Source organism: Dermochelys coriacea, chromosome 10 (assembly GCF_009764565.3).
Source record: "Dermochelys coriacea isolate rDerCor1 chromosome 10, rDerCor1.pri.v4, whole genome shotgun sequence".
NCBI lineage: Eukaryota > Metazoa > Chordata > Testudines > Dermochelyidae > Dermochelys > Dermochelys coriacea.
In genome coordinates this window covers 12,738,808-12,758,476 of record NC_050077.1, presented here as the reverse complement: position 1 = coordinate 12,758,476, position 19,669 = coordinate 12,738,808, and the positions used below count along the sequence as shown (strand labels likewise).

General features: G+C 49.8%; 1 protein-coding gene across 5 annotated transcripts in view; it reads right to left on the bottom strand.

Annotated features, from left to right (window-relative positions):
- Window positions 1-19,669, bottom strand: part of MICALL2 (MICAL like 2) — a 33,977-nt gene that overhangs the window by 6,493 nt on the left and 7,815 nt on the right. The window contains exons 2-11 of one of the 5 annotated variants that reach the window (XM_043494169.1): window positions 17,079-17,127; window positions 12,145-12,286; window positions 9,575-9,762; window positions 8,324-8,445; window positions 8,126-8,194; window positions 7,055-7,699; window positions 6,606-6,802; window positions 5,466-5,544; window positions 4,956-5,086; window positions 3,177-3,314 (exon numbers count right to left, since the gene is read on the bottom strand). In XM_043494169.1, the coding sequence (XP_043350104.1) occupies window positions 3,177-3,314; window positions 4,956-5,086; window positions 5,466-5,544; window positions 6,606-6,802; window positions 7,055-7,699; window positions 8,126-8,194; window positions 8,324-8,445; window positions 9,575-9,762; window positions 12,145-12,286; window positions 17,079-17,127 (1,760 nt within the window). Of the gene's footprint in view, window positions 1-3,176; window positions 3,315-4,955; window positions 5,087-5,465; window positions 5,545-6,605; window positions 6,827-7,054; window positions 7,700-8,125; window positions 8,195-8,323; window positions 8,446-9,574; window positions 9,763-12,144; window positions 12,287-17,078; window positions 17,128-19,669 lie in introns of all 5 variants that reach the window. The other 4 variants (XM_038418882.2, XM_043494168.1, XM_043494171.1 and 1 more) reach the window with 4 other exon arrangements.

The following is a 19,669-nucleotide window of genomic DNA, read 5'->3' as shown; positions in this document are numbered from 1 at the left end:
GGACTCACTTCTGTCTGTCCAATAAAAGATATTAACTCACCTACCTTGCGTCTCTTATCCTGGGACCAACACAGCTATAGCAATGCTGCAAACAGCTATAGATGATCAGAGACAGGAGCAGATCCAGTTCCATCCAATAGAGGGCAGCGACGACACACACACACTTCAGCCAGGACAGTGCAAAAAGCCGCTTCTTGCTATTGTCCATACCCTACTGGGATCAGCCGTTTCTCTACACTGGAATCCACGAGCCCCGTACTAATTCCCTGCTCTCAGTCCGTCAAATCATCGAATGCTGCAGCATGCTCCCTTGGTAGCCAATAGAGACACAGTCCTCTGGAGCTAAACCTGACGTGGTTCTAAAGGGGCCCAGGACAGCCCTGGCCCGGGTGGGGGTTATAAAAGCCTTGCACTGGAATGAGTGCCAAGCTCAGTTCTGAGCAAAACCGAAACAAAATTTTCCCTCAGCCTTGTATAGTTCCCAGAATGTTTATAGTGACAAAGAATTAACAAAGGGCTGGTCAGAAATATTGGACTGTCACCGTGCAAGTGCCACCGTAACCATCTTACTGGCCTTTAACAAAGAAAGCAAAGCTCAGATCAGTGCGCTCACAAGGAAGGTGCGGCAGAGACCAGGATGGGACAGATGGCCCAGTGGTTAGGGCATTAACCTGGTCATCAGGAGACCTGGGTTCAATTTGTTGCATGACCTCGGATTAGTCATTTGAGTGTGTTTACACAGCAAGACACCAAGCCTGGATTTACAGACTAGGGCCCTCTCCCTCTCTCCACTCAACCACTCCCCTCCCTGGGCTTCAGAGCCTAGGCACCAGCCAGGGCCTGAACATCTACACAGCTATTTGTAGCACAAGCCCAAGTCTGTAGACCTGGCTCTGACACTCCTCCCCAATGGGGGTGGCGGGGGGTTGCATGGAACACGAGACCAGGAGGCATGGACGTCTTAGAAAGGCGGGTGCTGCTTAAAATCCACCTGAGGAGAGAAGACAGCTACCAAAACACCTGCCCGTCCGCAGGGAATTGAATCGCAGGCGCCGTTCTGTGGCTGGTGTGAGACTAGCACTCCTAGCTGTCGTCACAGTCAGCACAATGGAGTAGGAAAGGGTGCCCCGTACTGCTGGGAGCTCACTGATTGCTCGCTAGCCCATTCCCTACACCATCGGCAGGGACAGTTTTGACTTGTCGTGTCTCCCCCTGCAAGTTCCAGGAAAGGGTGTTCGTCATCCGAATTTGTTTGTGATTGATTAGTTGCCATCTCCGGCCCCACACACTGCGGTGCTGGAGGACATCTAAACACCTAACCAGACAGTGCAAGCAAGTGGAAAGACAGAGCGACCTATAAAAAAAGCTCATGCCCATGAGCGGGGAAGGAGTGCGAGATTGGCAAATGCACAAGGAGACTGACAGAAGAGACACAATAAAATAGCCTAGGAGACCCCCGAAGAGCAGTCACGGAGCCCGTTACTGGAGCCCCAAACACACAGGCCTGAGACCACAAGCTAGGGAGGAGCTCGAGGGCAGCTCTCAGCCCAGCCCAACCCTCAGTGGCATGGGTTTCCTGGTTTTACTGCTTCTTCGGAGTCAGGGGGGAAGGAGGTGGTAACTGACCCTCTGCTGTCTCTGCACCACTGCTCACTCTGGAGCCGCATTCCGACACGGCCTTGCGTCAGGCGGTTTTCCCTTCTGGGCCCGGCCCCATGCACTGCCTGGCACTCAGCCCTGTATGAAGGTTCCTCTTGTGGGGAATGTCCTGCCGTGGGCAGCCTGCCGGTGGTGCTCCACAAATGAGGTGATCTAGCTTAGCGAGAAAAACATCTCCCAAGCAGCCCCCTTGGCGCAGCCTCTGCTGCGCCTCCCGTTAGGGTGGAGAGCCCCACAAAATCAGCTCTGTCTACGGGCTTGGAGCCAGTGCATGCAGCAGGTCACAGGAAGACACCACATCTGGTTAGCTCGGCTGTCTAATAGTACTGTACACGCTGGAGGCAAAGCTTCCATCCCAGGATCCCAAAGCAAATTCATTCAGGGTCACAGTCCGACTGTGATGCAAGGTTTATGTCCACGTTACAGACAGGGAGACTGAGGCAGAGAAAAGTTAAATGACTGCCCACAGAGAGTTAGTGGCAACGCTGGAAACAGAACCCAGGAATTCTGATTCTTAGCACCGTGTTCTAATCATAAGAGAAAACATTACCTACAACAAAGGAGATAGCATTATCTAGTATCAACCACAGAATGGAGACCTAGAATACTGGGACAGACAGACACGGTTAATGAAGGGGTAATAGAGTTAGCATTTGTGACCAGTCAGCTCTCTCCGTATCAAGAGATTCGGAAGCTCTAAAGGTCTCTTCATCTAGCCTCTAGAAAGGAGGTTTGAACCTCTTCCCTAATTCATAGCTCAGGACAATGGAAAAGGAGCGTGGCAGGGGGTGGTACAGGAAAATGCCATCTGTCTTTTCGAAAGGACAATCCAGAAACTGGCCGGAGCAGAGGCCTGTAGATTGACCTATGCAATGCCATCTCGGAGACTGGTCAATACGCTATTGAAAGGCAGCTGTTCATCATCAGAGTCTCTGTAAGCTCACAAGGCCATCTCCTGGAGAAGAAGCACGACCAGTTCAGGTTATTGGGCTCAATGGGAGGGCTTTAGTGGCCCGTGATGTGCAGGTCAGACTAGATGATCTGGTGGTCCTTTCTGGCTTTAACCTCTGCCTCTAAAATGCATCGTGTCGGTAAGTGGGAGGAATGGGTTTGGGAAGTGGGAGTAGTGGCCACCAAGATGTTCTAGACATGAAAGCTGAGCATGAGCCCGTGCACACTGAACAAAAATAGTATGTTAAACAGGTGCTAGCGGACATATGTTAAAAGCCGAATGAAGACAGGGCAGTTGTAGTTTTAATGCATGATAGCTAGCGAGGCCAACCCTTGAGCCGGGGTTTCCCTCAACCAGCTACCACAGGCTAAAAGATTCGAACAAGTTAGCTAGCTTGTGTTCCCTAACATGTTAGAGAGACAGTTTTTTTCCTAGCAAAGACAAGGCTATGGAGGTAGGCTTGACAGCAGAGCTCTGGACACAGCAGAGAATTAGTATCTCACTCGCAAGCACTGCTGACAGGCTGCCCAGAGGAGAAAACGGCTTTCTTGAGAAGGGCTCTTACCTGGAGCAGACACCCGATTTGTCTGGCCTGACTCCTTCTCCTTGGCAGGGATGGAAGGCTCTCCCCATTTTGGCCAGTCACTGCAAAGATCCTTGTCAGGGATCAGTTTCTTCTTTTGAGGCAGCGCAGCATATGGAACTAAATTAAAAAGCACAGACCTGGTTCTGGGTGTGAAATGCACCAGGCTTCAACTCTCCCCCAGCAAAATGAGCCAATCCCTGTCAATCCCCATCTCTAACCTCCAACTAAACCCTACTGGTAACCCCCTCCTCTGCTCTTAGTTCTAATGCCATCCCAGATCAACAGCAGTACTGGATACACTCTTCACCTGAACTACCCTCCATCTAGTTTCCATGATACATACAGTTCTACAATAGAACTTTTCTCCCCAACAGCTGGATCCCCACAAGGCAGTGTCAGCATTGGGCTCCTCTGCTGTGCACGCCCAGTGTTTGCTTCGGAATAATGGTAGATGTAATAATGTCCCAGACGCTGCACTGATGGGCACGTCAACAACCACGTCTTCAATTGCAATCAAGACAAACCCACAGTGTCACTGGCAGCAAGCGTTCCTTCTTCTACCCCACCCCAGCACACACGTCAAAAAAAACAAACAAACAAAAAAAACAAACAAAAAAACAAAAACCAGGACACATTTGTCAACAACATTTGAACACCCACCCCCAACTAAGAAGCCAGATCCCTTGGCATGTGCGAAGGGTGGAGACGGAGACGGCAATTAATCAATCACAAACAAATTCGGATGACGAACACCCTTTCCTGGAACTTGCAGGGGGAGACACGACAAGTCAAAAAACTGTCCCTGCCGATGGTGTAGGGAATGGGCTAGCGAGCGATCAGTGAGCTCCCAGCAGTACGGGGCACCCTTTCCTACTCCATTGTGCTGACTGTGACGACAGCTAGGAGTGCTAGTCTCACACCAGCCACAGAACGGCGCCTGCGATTCAATTCCCTGCGGATGGGCGGGTGTTTTGGTAGCTGTCCTCTCTCCTCAGGTGGATTTTAAGCAGCACCCGCCTTTCTAAGACGTCCATACCTCCTGGTCTCGTGTTCCATGCATTCCTCCATTTTTTCAGTCCCAGGGACAGCAAGATGGGGAAGGGGAGAAAAAAGTAACAGGGAGCAGGGGAAAAGAAAGGGATGGATCCTGACTCTAGAGGAATGAAGGGTAAATCCCAGCACCATCGGGAGAGTCTCCTTCAGAGCACTAGAGGGTTTACTGTAAACTGCTGCCAGGCCCCAGCTCCTTGCACTATCGTCTCTCACCAGTGCCATGGCTGCAGATAGTCAGGGCATTACAACTCCGGATGCTAGGGCCAACATGAAAGTGATTCCAAAGCAAAGGGCATAACCTCCACGGAAACGGATTAAAACCACCACCCACAGCAAAGACACACCAGAGCATGAAAGAAGCCATGGGACCATGAAGGGAGGAAGACAGTGGCCAAGTGGCTTCATCTTCCCATGCACACAATTATACAACTAGACAGTAGCCAAAACCTTGCCTCCCACCCAGCTAGGAGCGAGAGAGATTACATGAAGACTGGCTCCTCTTCCTCAGTTGAGGCTGGTCCTGCCAAGTGAAGACTGGGACCCAGCCTGGGGTGGAGGAGGGGAAGCCCAGGACGGAATTCTTCCCTTGTATTTCTGGTATCCCACACTCTGGCTGTATCTCCCAACCCATCATGCCACTGCCCTGAACGGCTGGAGAAAAGGTGGGCAAAGCTCCCTCTGTACTATGTTTATAACCCATCTTACCAGTGTCCTTATTTGTTGGCATGGCAATGGATGAAGGTGATTTCTCCTTCCCCTGTGCTGGGCTCAGGGCTATGTTGTTCGTCACCTTGGAGCTGTCCACAGGTTTCTTAGGAACACCCTGGTTGGAGTCTCTGCAAGGGAGAAAGATACAACTTAGAAAGTCACATATCTGCTGGGATTCGGTCTTCAGCAAAGCTCCTGACTCCACCGTCTGTGATCTTCCAACAGAAACGGGCCCCTCAAAGCAGTAAGATGGAAGATTCACCCATTCCAGGTGCAGTGAGTAGGAAGGAGCTCTCCTTCCCCTCAGTCCTGCCCATAAAAGCAAAAGCCAAGCAGCTCTTCCCACTGATTCCCTCACTCTGTCACAGCAAGGATTTAAAAACAGAAGAGTTTAATGCCAGAGTTTGGGTCCTCACGCATGCAGGCTTCTGACTGCGCAGCGGAATGAAGACATTCACACACCCTCATTCGCTCACCACTGAAAACTGATGGCTCTGGGACACTCACTTGTTGGCCACTGGCTTCAATATGGATCGCCAGGAGGCTGGGTTCTCAGACTTATCTTCACTGGCATTCACTCCTCCTATTGGAAGAGGAAACAGCAAGTAAAGAAACCTACAATTGACCCAACCAGCTGATCTGCTACAATCCAGATCCCTTCCTTTGCAGACCCAAAATAAGGGAATTCCAAGCTCCTTGTGGATCTTAGGTCATGACAACCCCTGAGCTGGCTACTTTGATGAAATGAGCCCAGGACAAGACCACACAATCGGAGAATAAATTGGTGCTCTTGTTCCTACTTCGTTCTATGCCAGCTGCCCATGCCCCACAGGTGAGAAATAACCTGTACAACATATATAGCACCTAGGATCCCAAAGCACTTCAAAACCTATACAGAAACCTCTTTATCCATGCAGAAATGCAGCCACACAGGAGATTAACTGGGGCAGCTGTTTAACAGTCTACAGTAATGCAAAACCGACTACTTAAAGCAGGATGTGAAAAATACAGTATCTCACTTGAAACTTCAGGGGAAACTATATGTAGGTGGCATATAATTATTCAGGACAAGGCTCAAAATACAGGTAACTCTTCCAGAGAAAGACATACAATCATAAGGGTTCAGGATATCAATTTTATGTTTCATCCCAAGTACAACACCTGCAGCAGAACTGGGCTTAAGACACCATGCTGAGTTGCTGGTTCAATACTGACTCGGAGGACCGAGTGCCACCTTCTAGACCACAAAATCACCACAAGGGTTCCTGGGAGGTCTCCTGTTCCCAACTAACTTGTGAGATCTCATAAAATCACAAGCCAGTATAGTAGGACAGCTAGGACACTTCAAACCCCAAGACATGACTCCTCAATGAGAGAGACTGCTCACAGGCTTGCCCCGAAAGGGACACCACAGATACTGTTCTCCCGGGGCAGATGGATCCATGTTGTGCTAGCTGTCCCAGAGCTCAGACAGCTGAGTGTGCGTTGGTGACTGGTACAGATGAAAGCGCCAGGCTTAGTGGTCTATTTATTGTCTAGATCTCAGAGAGCAGAGCCCAGAAGCCAAACTTCTGGTACGAGGTGAAATTAGCAGCATGTGTAACACCATAACCTAGCCCCCAGAACCACAAAACAAGTCGCTCTCACCTCTGGTGTCTTTCCAGTCAGGCTTACGCGCTGTGTCGGCAGGTCTGAGGGTGGCCGGGCCCTTCTCTCCATTCTGCGTGGCAGCCCAAACTCCTACCTTGTTTCCTGGACTTTTGGATGAAGGTTCAATGACTGCATGCTCTGTTTTTTTTGTATGGCCTGGTTTGTTGGCCTGTATTTTGTGATCAGGACTCTGCCTGGGGGAGACAGTGGGAGAAAAGCTGCCAAAGCAAACAGGAAGAGTCTTGTGAGCGTTTAAAGAGAAAGTCATCTTTACTGGCCTCCATTCCAAAGATCCTCTGAGGATCCTAACAACAGACTCTCTCCCATGTACCCCGCACAGTTGATGAAAGGGAGGATGGAAAGAGACCTGCTCTAACTACTCCCATTGTTTCTCCCAGCCTCCCCTCCTTCACGAGAACAGATGATTGAAAGACAGAGGTTCTTACCTGCTGGGCAGCGGGGAACCACTGGAACTGACCCCTCCTGGCCTGTTTGCAGTGGCATTTGATCCAGGAAGAGCCAGCATGAGATGTTGACGTGCTTTATCTTTCTCAGTGCCGCCTGAGTTTGCCCCAGAAAAGCATATGCCAAAGGTGGTTTTACTAGCAGCCTGAGAGGGAAGAGAAGGAAGGTCTTGATCTTTAGTAGCCGGTGATTTGGCAGTTGAAGACTCTGAAGTACCCCCACTGGACTCGAAGAATTTCTTTCGGGCTTGCTGCGTTTTTGCTCCTGATGCTGTCCAAGAAGATGAAGTGGTACCTTCATGGCAATCTGATTTATTCCCAGCTGACGAGGACCATGGAGCATTTAGGCTTTTGGGACCAGAGCTAGAATTGCTGCCAGCAGGTAACCTAGATGGCATGATGGAACTGGGGGAATCGGAGGTGGAATTGGTGCCTTTGTTTAACTGACTTGATTTCACCAATACCTTCTGGGGATCTCCCGAGGTCATAGTAGGTTTGTTCTCTATGCTACGTGGTCCAGAATTCCAGAGATTGGTTGGCTGTTGGTGGCTGGTACAGATGTAAGTACCAGGTTCGGTCCCGGTTTTGTAGGCCCCAGACTGTAGAGTGTTGGAACACTGTTTGCACCTATGAACAGTCACCAAAAAACCCCAAACTATTAGGAAACATTCTCCAGAGAATTGGGTGCCACAGAGATGAACTCAGCAGCCAACTGCAGGGACAACATTGCAGCCAACACAGGGGAGACATGGACACACAGTATTGGGAAGGGCCATCAGTGCAAGGAGCTCCACGTAAAAGCCAGACTGCTACCAAAGGGAGCAGTGTGAGTGCCATGCTGCCCCCATATGCCACGCTGCAAAACACACCCTATAAACACCAATAAGAGTGACCCACTCAGATCACCACCTGTCAGAGGTACTAATGACAGTGAGCCAGTGCAATGGGCTTCCCCTAGACGTGGATGGTTTTACCACATCAGGCCCCAAGAGGAGGCTACCAGTAACATCTGAACAAGGAGCAGTGTACATTCCCTAATGCTGCAAGTCATACCCCACCAAGCCGGCTCTGAAGAGCCTTTTTATTGTCCAAGAAGCAGCCATCCTAATCTCCAGAAGTTCACTGTAGGTGAAACACAGCATGTCACTGAGATTAACTACACAGCAGCTGTTGGAGGCTTTCTGTCCAGAAAGAGGTCAGGCTGACCCTTCACTGGGCATGGACCCTGCCTCCCCGCCCCTGAAACTCTACCTGAAGCAGTTCCTATGATAGAGCTTCCCATCGACCAAGTGTCGCTGAACCAGGTGCACGTGATTCCCACAGATGGCACAGCTGCTGCTACGAAGATTACCACTGTCTACCAGGATCCTTTTCTGAGGAAAGAGAAAACAGCAGCAGCGATAGCCATCAGCCCAGTACGAAGCCAAAAACATACCAGGCAGTCTTGTCTAAACTGGAACATTCAACAGCAGCAAGAAAATTGGAAAAAAATTATCTACAGGGGGGACTGGATGGCTCAGGGACTCGGCAACGGGACAAGGAACCTTTTAGCACAAGGTCCCTGGAACAAATCCAGCCTGGATTGACAGCAGCCAGAAGCCACTGCCATCTGAACACTGTTTGGTGGCAAATCTAAAACGATGCAAGTGGTCCCAGTTAAGTTCCTAGAGGTGCTAATGCCATTTAACAAACCCACCACCACAACCAGGACTAATCAGGATCCTTGTTGACAATCTCACTAGCAACACCAAGGACCGGGTGCACCCTGGAGAACTTGGTTATTGCCATGTTTTGCTTCTTCTGTTAAAAGATAAGAGGAGGTGGATTCTCTCTCTCTTCAGGGTTATAAATCTCTCGGTCACTAGCACACCTGTTGCAACTCTGCACATGATTAGGGTCTATACCACCATATTCTAGTGCTTGGCATCATTGTGGCAAGCCTCTAGTTACCCCACCAAGTTTGCTCTTGTATAGACGGTAGCATTTGTCACTGCCCTGGACTCTCGGTACAAATTAACTTATTAGGACATACAGCATTACCCTAAGGGCAGAAACACATCAGTGTTAAGAGATTTTATGCTCCCCCTTCTTGCCACCAGGCAGCATACACCTCTCCCTAGGCTCAACTAAGTCTGGCGTTGATCCCAAATGGGGAGAGAGTCAGCAGCAGGGCTGAATTTAATCACCAGCACAAGAGCATCTAACTCAGGGTACAGAGCCTGGATCTATCAGTTGGGTGGCATAGACACTAAACAAGACAAGTCCAATTGCCATCTGATTGAACATGAGCTTGTTGGTAACCATGCAGACGCCCTCTCACCAGCTTGGGGAGCACATCAGTGGTAAGTAGGGCCTCCAGGTTTAATCCCATAATGGGAGAGTTGGTGGATCATAAATGGTGGGTCAGGACTCAGTCCCCAGCTGGCTGAGGCCTTCTAGCCTGTCATGAGTGTCTCCAACGCCTACCAGCTGGTTCAGAGTAAGAGAATCCTGTTTCCTTACCGATGTCACTGGAGGATTTTCCTTTGGCAGATCCTGCCCTGGACTTGCTGGATTTATCTTGGCTGCAGCTGGTGGATGTGCTGGTGAACTTACAGGAGTCGGCTTGATGGGTTCCGAAATGGCCTTTTTCCCAGGTGGCTCCTCGCTTGATTCAGAAGTGGGACGCTTGATTCCAGACAGGCCTCCAACTGGCAGAAAGGACAAGGGAGCATAAGCCAGAAACATAGGCCTGGAAGTGATCTGTATTACAGTAATGTCTGAAGGTCCCCAGCAGGCCCTACTAGGTACTATATAAACACAGGGAAACCTGGGCTTCTCCACAAGCTTGCACCTGAATTTGGGGCAAGATGCAGCAAGTGAGTGAATAGAGGAGAAGAAGGTGCATCCGGCAGTAGTAGCTGCTGATCCTCTCAGTCTTGGAAGAGGTTGGGACTTTCTTAAAGGGCCATTTCTCTTGGGAAATTTGATGGAGGGAATGTAAAAAATACCTCTTCCCCAGGCTGGGCAAGTTAGTGGCCTTCAGCATATCTATCTTGGGTGCTTATAGAACCCCCATTACCAAAATATCTGAGTGCCTCACAATCTTTAATGCATTTCCTCCGTAAGGTAAGGCAGTGCTGTTATCCCCATTGTACAGATGGGGAACTGAGACCCAGACAGGCTGAATGACCTGCCCATGGTCACACAGGAAGTCTGTGGCAGAGCAGAGACTTGAACCAGGGTCTCACAAGTCCTAGGGTAGGCCCCTAATCACTAGCCCAGCCTTCCTCCTAAAGTCAATAGGCTTTTCCATGACAGCATCACCAGAACTGGGAGGCACCATGGGAGCCACTAAGCAGAAACAAACAGGATTTAATACTCAAAGACTTGGGATGCATTCGCTAGATATGAGAGCGATTTCCTCTCTCTCTTCCTTGTTTGGGGGTGGGAAGGACTCCCTAAGGTTGCAATAACCAGGGAGGGGAAAAGAGAACGGCCAAATGCCCCCAGAACTCCAATCAGGAACAGGGAACAACTGCCGGACAGCCCCCGGGAAGGGCAGGGAAAGACTCTCCCTAAGTTAGCTTTCCAGTTTGGTTATGACAAAGCCTGACTCCAAGTGGTAGGGCTGCTCAGCCATTTAGGCCATCCTGCGAGTGTGTTCTCTTCCCTCCACAGCCCCACCCCTTTTTGAACCATATAGTTCTTCATGCTCTCTGTGAGACGCAGCAAAGAATTATTCTAGCTGCAATTTTGGTTTTAACAGCCAAGTGAAGGAATAGCCATCTGAAAAAAAAGATTCCTGAGAAAGCTGTAAATACGCCACAAGAGAGGGAGAGCAATTCATAGAGCAGTATGAAAGCGGCCTCTTGCAGAGGAGACTCCGGCAAGCTAGCCAAACAAATAGCAAGCGCTATTTCACCGCAGGGACCAGCAGGGCCACAGCGAAAGGTCTAGATTCAAACTTCCCACTCCCAGAACCCAGTGCAAGCAAAGGGAACTTCAGTCCTGCTCTAATGTCAGTGCACAGCCTCAGTACATATCAGCCATTCCCTGGTCTCAGGGCTGCAAAGAATGACTGGCATCAGTGAGGAATATGCAATAAACAAGACACAGAAGTCAAGAGGTCACTGCCGCTGGACTTGAGAGTCTGCTGTGTGTCAGAGGGCACATTCCTCGCAGGCCTGTGGGTTTGGACACACACACTTACCCCAATGTTCTCAGCGCAACTGAAACATTTTGTAGGATGCTGGAGGGTACAAAAATGTGGTGTGTTTAATGATGTGGTAGGCGAGTGCCTCTGGGGATGGGAGGAGACCTCCCAACCTGGCACAAAGCCCACTGTGCTGCACAAGCACTCCGGCTGGCGTTCACTTTTTGACATGGATTTAAAAACATGAGGCAAAGAACGAAGTGGAGGATGGAGAGAACATTCAGCTATTTAAAAAAAACCTGGTTTCATACTCCAGATCCACATTCTCCAGCTGAAGCTCTACCTGCCTAGCCATTCACACCCCAAATGTCACCTCTCCAAAATGTCCTTTGGAGAACCCATGAGTTTGGCTTCTCATATTATTTTATTTGTAATAGTTTAAAGCCAGATACAAACCAGATCTATCATGATGTGCATGTAAATTCCGATGGATGATAGTTAATATACACTCGGTTATGTGAGAATAATATTCTCTGAAGCCCTTAGGCCGAGTCTACGCTTAAAAGTTTTACTGTGGAACTAGGTCAGGTAGGGCTGTGATTTTTTACTGACGTAGCTAAATTGGCCAACGCCCTAGTGTAGATGCAATTATGCCGGTATAACTATGCTTACATGGGGATAGCCTACACGCTCAGCTCCCACAGGAGCTTTTTGCCTAGGCATGTCAACACTAAATTTCAGTCTCTAAGTTTCACATAAGCTCGTTTCCTGGGTGCCTGAGGAAGGTGGGGTGCATGCACACAGGAGATTGTAACAGCTATCTGATTTGCTTAAATGTTGACTGCTTCCCCACTGCACTGGTGGGCCTGGGTGGGAGGACAAGGTGGAATTCCATCCTGAGCAGGGTACCTGGCACACCAGGGGATGGGCTACTTACTTGGTGAGCGTCCATGGAAATAGTTATAATACTGGGAGACGTAAGTGAGGATGCTCAGCCTGTCTGGCACCCTCAGAGACACCATATCCTCAGCATCCAGCAAGGCAGGAATGCCCAGCTGTTCTTCAGCCACTCGAAATGCCTGCAGTGGGAACAGAAGGAAAAGGGTCTGTGCTAGCCCAGTGACCGAAGCTGTCAGCCATCCATTAGGAGAAAGGTAAGAAAGCACTGTAGCACACAGGCCCCTATTCCTCCCCGGGGGAACAGCTGGGCTAGTTCAGCTCCTACATCATACAGCTGTTACGGGAACTCTGACAGTCACAACTTCCAGCCACAAGATTGGGAAATTCAGGCTGACAGCCCAAAATCCAGCCAGACAGGCTGGTCCCAGCTCATTCCACTGGAACTCAGCTGGGTTTCCCCTGCTCTTCCTTGGGACTGTTTCACTCTCTGTATATGTATATGTAGATAGAGAGGTTGCAGCCCTGCTGAGCCAGATGTTATGGGTCTGGACCTAGATGCTTGGCTTGCAGGTTTCAGCCCCATTCTTAATGCTCCCATTAGTAGGTAGTGATACTTGGGTCTTGTCTACATTGCAAGTTAGTGCACAGCAAGCCTGCGTGTTGTAGATTCACACCCTGGCTTACCATGCACTAACTTGCCACATCAACAAGCCCTTGGTGTTTATACACCACTTTTCACTCCAAAACCTTTACAAACATTAAGCTTCACAATCCCCCCCGTGAGGTGAACATCGTTCCCTATATGACCAACAGGCAAGCTACGGCAGTAAAAATGAAGCCACCTGGCTAAGGCCACAGAGGGATCAGAGGCAACATTAGAATCAAAGACTTCCTGGCTCCCAAGCCTCTGCTCAAATCATGCATCTCTAATTCGGATTAACAGCTTTGGTGCTGCCTAACATACCAGGTACTTGGGGCAAAAATTGCTCACCAGTGCTGCCCGGTGTACTAGTGCTAGGGGGACAGAAGGTAAAGAAATACAGAGTGACTTTCTTCCAACACTGAACAAGAGACTTCATTGGACCCAGGAAAAGAGCAATATCCCTGCAGCTACTCTGTCTCTCTCTGCTTCCCCGCAGTGCTTTGGCCGAGGCCCTTCTCCATCCCTCCTTTCTGGCTTAGAGAGAGAGCTCAAATACCCTCTCCATTGGAACATCCCCTTCATAATGCCAATGAGAGATCAGCATTTCAAAGAGCCAGACACAGGGCTACAGCCGAAACAAAGGATGAAAGTCTTAAAGACAGAGTCTAACTCTACGAGAGCCCTTCCTGTCTGGCACAGCAATATAATGGATCTGACCTACAAGCCAGCTGTCCCTGTTTAGCAGAGACAAACGACTTTTTTAACGAGCCAATTGCCCTATTTTTCATTGGGTCTTTCCAAAAAATCTTTAACTGGATGGTCAGAACACATGCTTATAGCCAAGTAGTTATGGCAGCGTCTATTGCCTAGCTTGTCCCAGGACGCACGGATACAGACTGGCCGTGCGATACGTGCGTCTACACTGCTGGTGCACGCTCGTGCTGGGAAACAAAAAGATGCTGTGGCTACACACACCTGTGTTTGTTGGTACTAGATCAGCTCAGAGCATTACAAAAAGATACATAAAGACAGCTGTACTTTGTGGAGATAGGGCCTAAGAGGGAAAAAGGGCCTTCTGCTGAATCAGTGTCATCAATGCCTGTAGCACAGAGGGGTTCCTTGGCCCTCTCCCTTCCTAATACTGAGATCTAACAAGATCACAACCCAAGGTGAGTTGCCACTATTCCAACTAACTGCCTGGGAAATGAGGGGCTTAATAATAATATTTATATAGCACTTTTCACCAGTCAATCTCAAAGCGCTTTACAGAGGAGAGAAGTGTCATTTTAGAGATGGGGAAACTGAGGCCCAGAAGTGACTTGCCCAAGGTCACCCAGCAGGCCAGCGGCAGAGCCAGGAATAGGTCTCCTGAGTCCAAGTCTAGTGTGCGCTCTCTCTCCATTAGGCCGCACTGCCTCCCTGTAGTAGTGAAGGAAAATGAACAAACATCTTCCCCTTATTTACATATTTCACTTCTAGTAACAAAAAAACAGCCCAACAGATCATTTTTGGCATCTGCTGAAAGCCACATTCTTCCTCGCCTCAAGACCTTGTATGGAGAGTTTCAGACTGGAACAGATTTTTCCAGTTGTGTAATAAAGCCCCCGAAAAGAAGCCTGTGAGCAGCGAGGCAGCAGCAGGATCTGAACAACAGGAGAGGAAACAGCTGTGGGAGAAGTTAGTCCCATACGTGTCCCAAGACAGTCACAAGCTCAAGGAGAGCCAGCCTGGTGGTGGAGAGGGCCACGGGTTGCCCACCCCCTCGATGTCTTATTAGCACAGGGACACGTTACCTTATAGCAACAGGGGAAGGAGGGAGGAGAGACTGAAAAATAAAAGGACATGAAGACCGCAGAGACCAAGAAATGGAGAAAAATACAGAGGGGGAAACAGACATGGGAGAGAAGAGACAATATGGACCCGGTGAGCGTACAGACATTTTCATTAATAAAACCAGCTGAGGCAGCCTGAACAGTTCATTTCAAAGACAGACAGACAGATAGCCAAGTTCCTCTGTGGAAGGGAAGCCCTCAGCCATGCACAGGAAGCTAACAGCCCTCTAGAACTTCAGAGCATCCTTGCTGAGCATCTGTAAACGCAGCTTGATGTGAATACTAAATGGGGAGGAGCGACTTCGTCAGCCTGGCACTGCTATAAGCCGGTGGCTGGTACCCAGGAAACCCTGCTCTGGTAATGCACAACACCCACACAGAAACAAGAGAATTACCTGACTTCCCCTACGGGACACATCCTAACGTACAGGAGTGGTGACAGAGAGGAACAGAGGGTGAAGGTCTGATGGAGGGAGATACAGGGCGCGAAAGGTTGAGATGATGGAGTCAAAAGACTCAGAAATGACTTTCAACCCCACATGAGCCCAAAGTTTTAAGGAGAGGACTCTCCATCACAGGTACAATACTGCTGCTAAGTCATAATTGAAACCCCCTTACTAATTCCTCCGCCCCATGCTACCACTTGCAGCCATGCTCCCCCATGATCCCCCCCCCACACACACACAGTGCTTGCCCCCTGCCCAGCAGCTCACATCACACTTGGATGTGGGAGAAACCTGGTGCAAAGGTGGGCAAGGACATCAGGGGACAGTTCCTGGGGGAGTAGGATCAGATACACATCGTGTGGGGCTAGTGACTCAAACCGGACCACCACCTCTGCTGTCCTGGCTGCAGGGCCATGCGTCACCCAAAAAGGAAGTAGCTGCTTGGACTCAGAAGAGAACAAGAGACGTGTTTGTTCACATCCCAGCCTCACTCCAAGCAGCAGTGAAGCGAGCATAGACTAGTGCCAGCCCTGAAGGGAACAGCAGCTGTATCTGCAGCCCATTTTTTATGGAGGAAGGCAGGAAATATTCCTTTCTTCAAGGGCTCATCCCACGCTTGGCTTTTGGAGCTAACGCAGGGAGTGGGTGGGTGACCTGAGCTCTATCCCTTTATGGAGGAAGGAGGGAAAGTGCAGCCCCAGCCTGACCAGTTCCCAAGCTGGAGTAGCAAATCCAGCAGGGACAAAGGCTCTAGAACTGCCCCACCTTCTCTCAGCACATAACTCTGCAGGGAGAGAGGTGGGGGGACCCCCTTACCCTCTCTTGCCACAAGCTACCTACCAAGTCCCCCTCTGATCTCTTGGAAGCAGCACACAGCCCATACATTAATGCATCTCCTCCCCGGAGATTTCTCCCTCCTTCGACCCCCAGCCCTTCTGCCCCAGTCTCTGTGGTCTCCCAGCTCGGGCAGGCAGAAGGGAAGGGGGAGTTTCCAACTCCCAGCAAGGGAGTCCACGGCCACACCCGCCCGACAGACACACATGGGGCAATGGGGAAACGTGGGCTCGCTCCTTCGTTACACAGAGCATACCATCCCTAAAGCCAAAAATCCAAGACGGCTGTGCAGGGAGCTCCCATAGAGGACAGGAACAGGAGCCCTCCTACCAGTACCTTTACTGAAGAGCCTGTGGCAGAGGAGAGCTCAGCCATCCCCTTAATTCTCTGCTCCCATACCCCAGCCCACTCCCCATTGCAGAGTACCTCCTGCGCCACTCCTCCAAAGGCCCCACAGTAGCAAGGCTAGTCTCCACTTGAAGCCTGAGCACTGGCGGGGTTACAAGAGATGTCCTACAGGCCCTGGGGCAGCGCTCCCAGCCCTGGCTGCCCAAGGCACAGAGCACATCCTTAAAACCTGCTGATTCGGGGAGCAGCAACACATGCTGCCATTCCACCACCAGCCCCCCCGCCCCCCCCCCAGCATTCATGTGTCTGCCTCCTCTACTCCTTGCAGTGTTACCTATCAGCACTTCAAATGCAGAGAGCTGCACGCCACACGGCCCTTCCAAAGTGCCTTTCCTCACTGCTTGCTCCATAAAAGAGCTCCCCCGCACTGAGGAGCCGGTGAGGATGGAGAATCCACAGGCTGTTCCATTGCACAAGCTGCCCCGCTTTTCATGGCGAGCTGGCAGAGCACTCAGTGCCGGGAGATGACAAAGCCCTTGTCTGGGGACTCCTGTCTAAACAGAGGTGACAGGGCACAGGCAGTTAAGAAAGCTGAATGGCCTTACGGTGCTTTACAATAGCCGGGGAAGTTGGAAAACGATTGCTAGAGTCACCAGAGCAGATGCACGTAGAATAAGCCAGCGGGTCTGAGTGTCGTATAAACATGCTCCATTCCCTGAGTTACTACCGGTTAACTGTGATCTGCTCCAGGCATGCACGAGTAGTAGAGCACCATGCAGAGAACACCACACCACAGGGGAACTGGGGCTGCCCTGGGCACAGCACACCGTGATTAACAGCAGAAAGCAGAACTGCAAATCCCACTTACTAGAGAGTTGTTCTCATAAACGTTTTCCTTACTCAGGATATTGAAGTCTCTGAAACACAGAAGAGGAGAAAAAAAGTTTAGCTGGGCATCGGTAATCCAGAGCACGCTACTTCCATTCCAGCTCCCCGAGACCCTCACAGCCTGGCTCTTTGGGAAGAGAGTGGCAGCTTCCTTCCCGCTTTGACTGCCACCAGACATACCCCAGCAATTCCATCGGAGGCCAGGTCTACACTACAGACTTATATCGGTGTAACCCCTTTCATGGCTCAGGGGCATGAAAAATCCACACCCCTGAGCAATGCAGTTATACCAACCTAACCCCCAGCGCTATGCTGGCGGGAGAGCTTCTCCCATCCACATAGCTACAGCCTCTTGGGCAGGTGGATTAACTACGCCGACAGGAGTAGCTTCTTCACTAAAGACAAGCCCTGAGGCTCCCTTTGGTAAAGGCACTCCAGTACCTCCTGGTGACAAAGGTGTGAGCTCAGCATGAGAGACTCCACCAGCACAGCTGGGACTTCCCTGCCATCTGCGACTGGAGCACGGTTTCAGCTCTCCGTCTTCCAGTTCTGGCCATGCTGGCCTCCCCACCCTCAGAGTGGGCTATGCCACGCCAGCCAAACATACTGTACAGATTCACGGCTTCTGCAGTGCGGGAGAGGTGAAGGCTTTTACCTCCTGCCTTCATTAAACCCTTGCTCCTTACCCACACCCCCAAGGATCACTGCTGCCAGGCAGAGCACACCTCTCGTATTTGTATCATCATCGCTCCTCCCTGCCGCACATCATTCCCCTAATGGTCACATGCAGATCCCTGTCCCAGCCTCAGAACTACCAGACCCTCAGAGACTTCCAGCATCAGAAGAGCCTTGGCTCAGGTCCTCTCTTCCTCCAGCAGCCTTGGCAGCAAGAGTCATCCCCCTCCTCCAGGAAAGCTGTGAATATCATGCACTTCTATGATACATCCACCTTCTGTGATATCAGGGAGCAGCAGGTCCAAGTTCTGGATTCAGATTCTGTCTCTTCCCCCACCCTGTTCTCTGCTGTTACATGCTCTACCAGACTTGGGCCTGAGCAAGAAATATTTTCACCTGCTGTACAACATGCAGATTAAGAAAGCAGAAATCATTTTAGAAATTGAGTTTGCTTTCTACCAACGATGCTGTTGCTCTTCTCAACCTGGACAGTGGCTAGCCAGTGCCATTTTTATTACTAGTCAGTTTCTCTCCAGTTATCACCATGCTACAGTTTTGGGGCTGAAAACATGCAGCAGAACATATATAGCATGAAGGGGAACTTCTCATTAATTACAAGAGAAAGAATTATTCATGACATCTTGCAAAAATTTAGGACAAAAACTTGGGTTTTCTTACATTCTCAAACAGCCTTCCCTTAATGTATACCAATTCACCCCACAAACTCACGCAACCATTTCTATTTAAAGGGAATAAAGGACAACTATATGAAAAATCCAGGATAAAGCTGCCACACACAGTTCTATTAATAGCACAAATGCATGAGTTTATATCACACACAGGATCATTTGCATGACTGCTACTGAAAATATGGGACAAAGTGTATCCTTTATATACTTAATACAAGACACGAACATTAGGCAAATAAGGGATGTCCCTTAAAATACGTGAAGAACAATCCCCTGCTCCAAACTTTCAGTGAGATTTGTCCTTCAATAACAGAGGGGTTTGAAAAACACCAGTTGCTGACTTCAGATTTCAAACAGATCAGAGTGGGTTGTCTTTTAAATAATTTCCTTTCATCTAAGGCACAAACCGCTACGTCTTCTCTATTTCTCTCATCTGGATCCAGGGTGACACCTTCCACGCAGAACTGAGAGTTCACCCACAGGAACTGGTGAGCTGGGCAGACGTAGAATGAGCTGGGGTTTGATGTTGAAATCCCACTTCTGAACTCCCCCAAGAAGTGCATAAAGACAAGGAGCAACCCAGAATCCTCCACCCGCCAGGCTGGAGAATGGAGAAAGACTTGCCAAACCATCCCATTCATTCCTTGTCCCAGTGGGCTCCTGGGTGGGGATTTTCCTTCCTTACAATAGTGGCTTAAAAGGAGTATTTATTTTATTTATTATTCTGCTTTATTAAGGAAGCAGACTGCATCACTGAGACAACAATTAAAATCATCCTGCTTCACCTCAGACAAACCATATGGGTCCCTCCTACCCCCAGCCCAGGGAGCCAGTCAGTTACAAGCCCTTCTCTCACTCTCACATCCCCACACGAGAGCTTGAATCATGCCAGTCAGTACAACTAACACCCAAAATACCAATGAAAACAACAGGCAGCTCTGTGCCATGGATAGCAGCATGCACAGCCAACTCTCCCCTCACTGCAGGCTGTTTTCTGCTCACACCCCCAGGAACTGCAAAGATAAATGTAAGATGAACATCAAAATCTGTTAGACTGTGGAATAATCTGTCAAAGGGACTCATCGCTTGAGTCATTTAAAGCCAGGCTGGACAAAGCACTTAAAAATATACTGTAGGGGAAAACCCCAGCATGGGCAGGAGTTGGAGAAGATAACCTAGCAATTGTTTTACATCTCCAGCTTCTCTG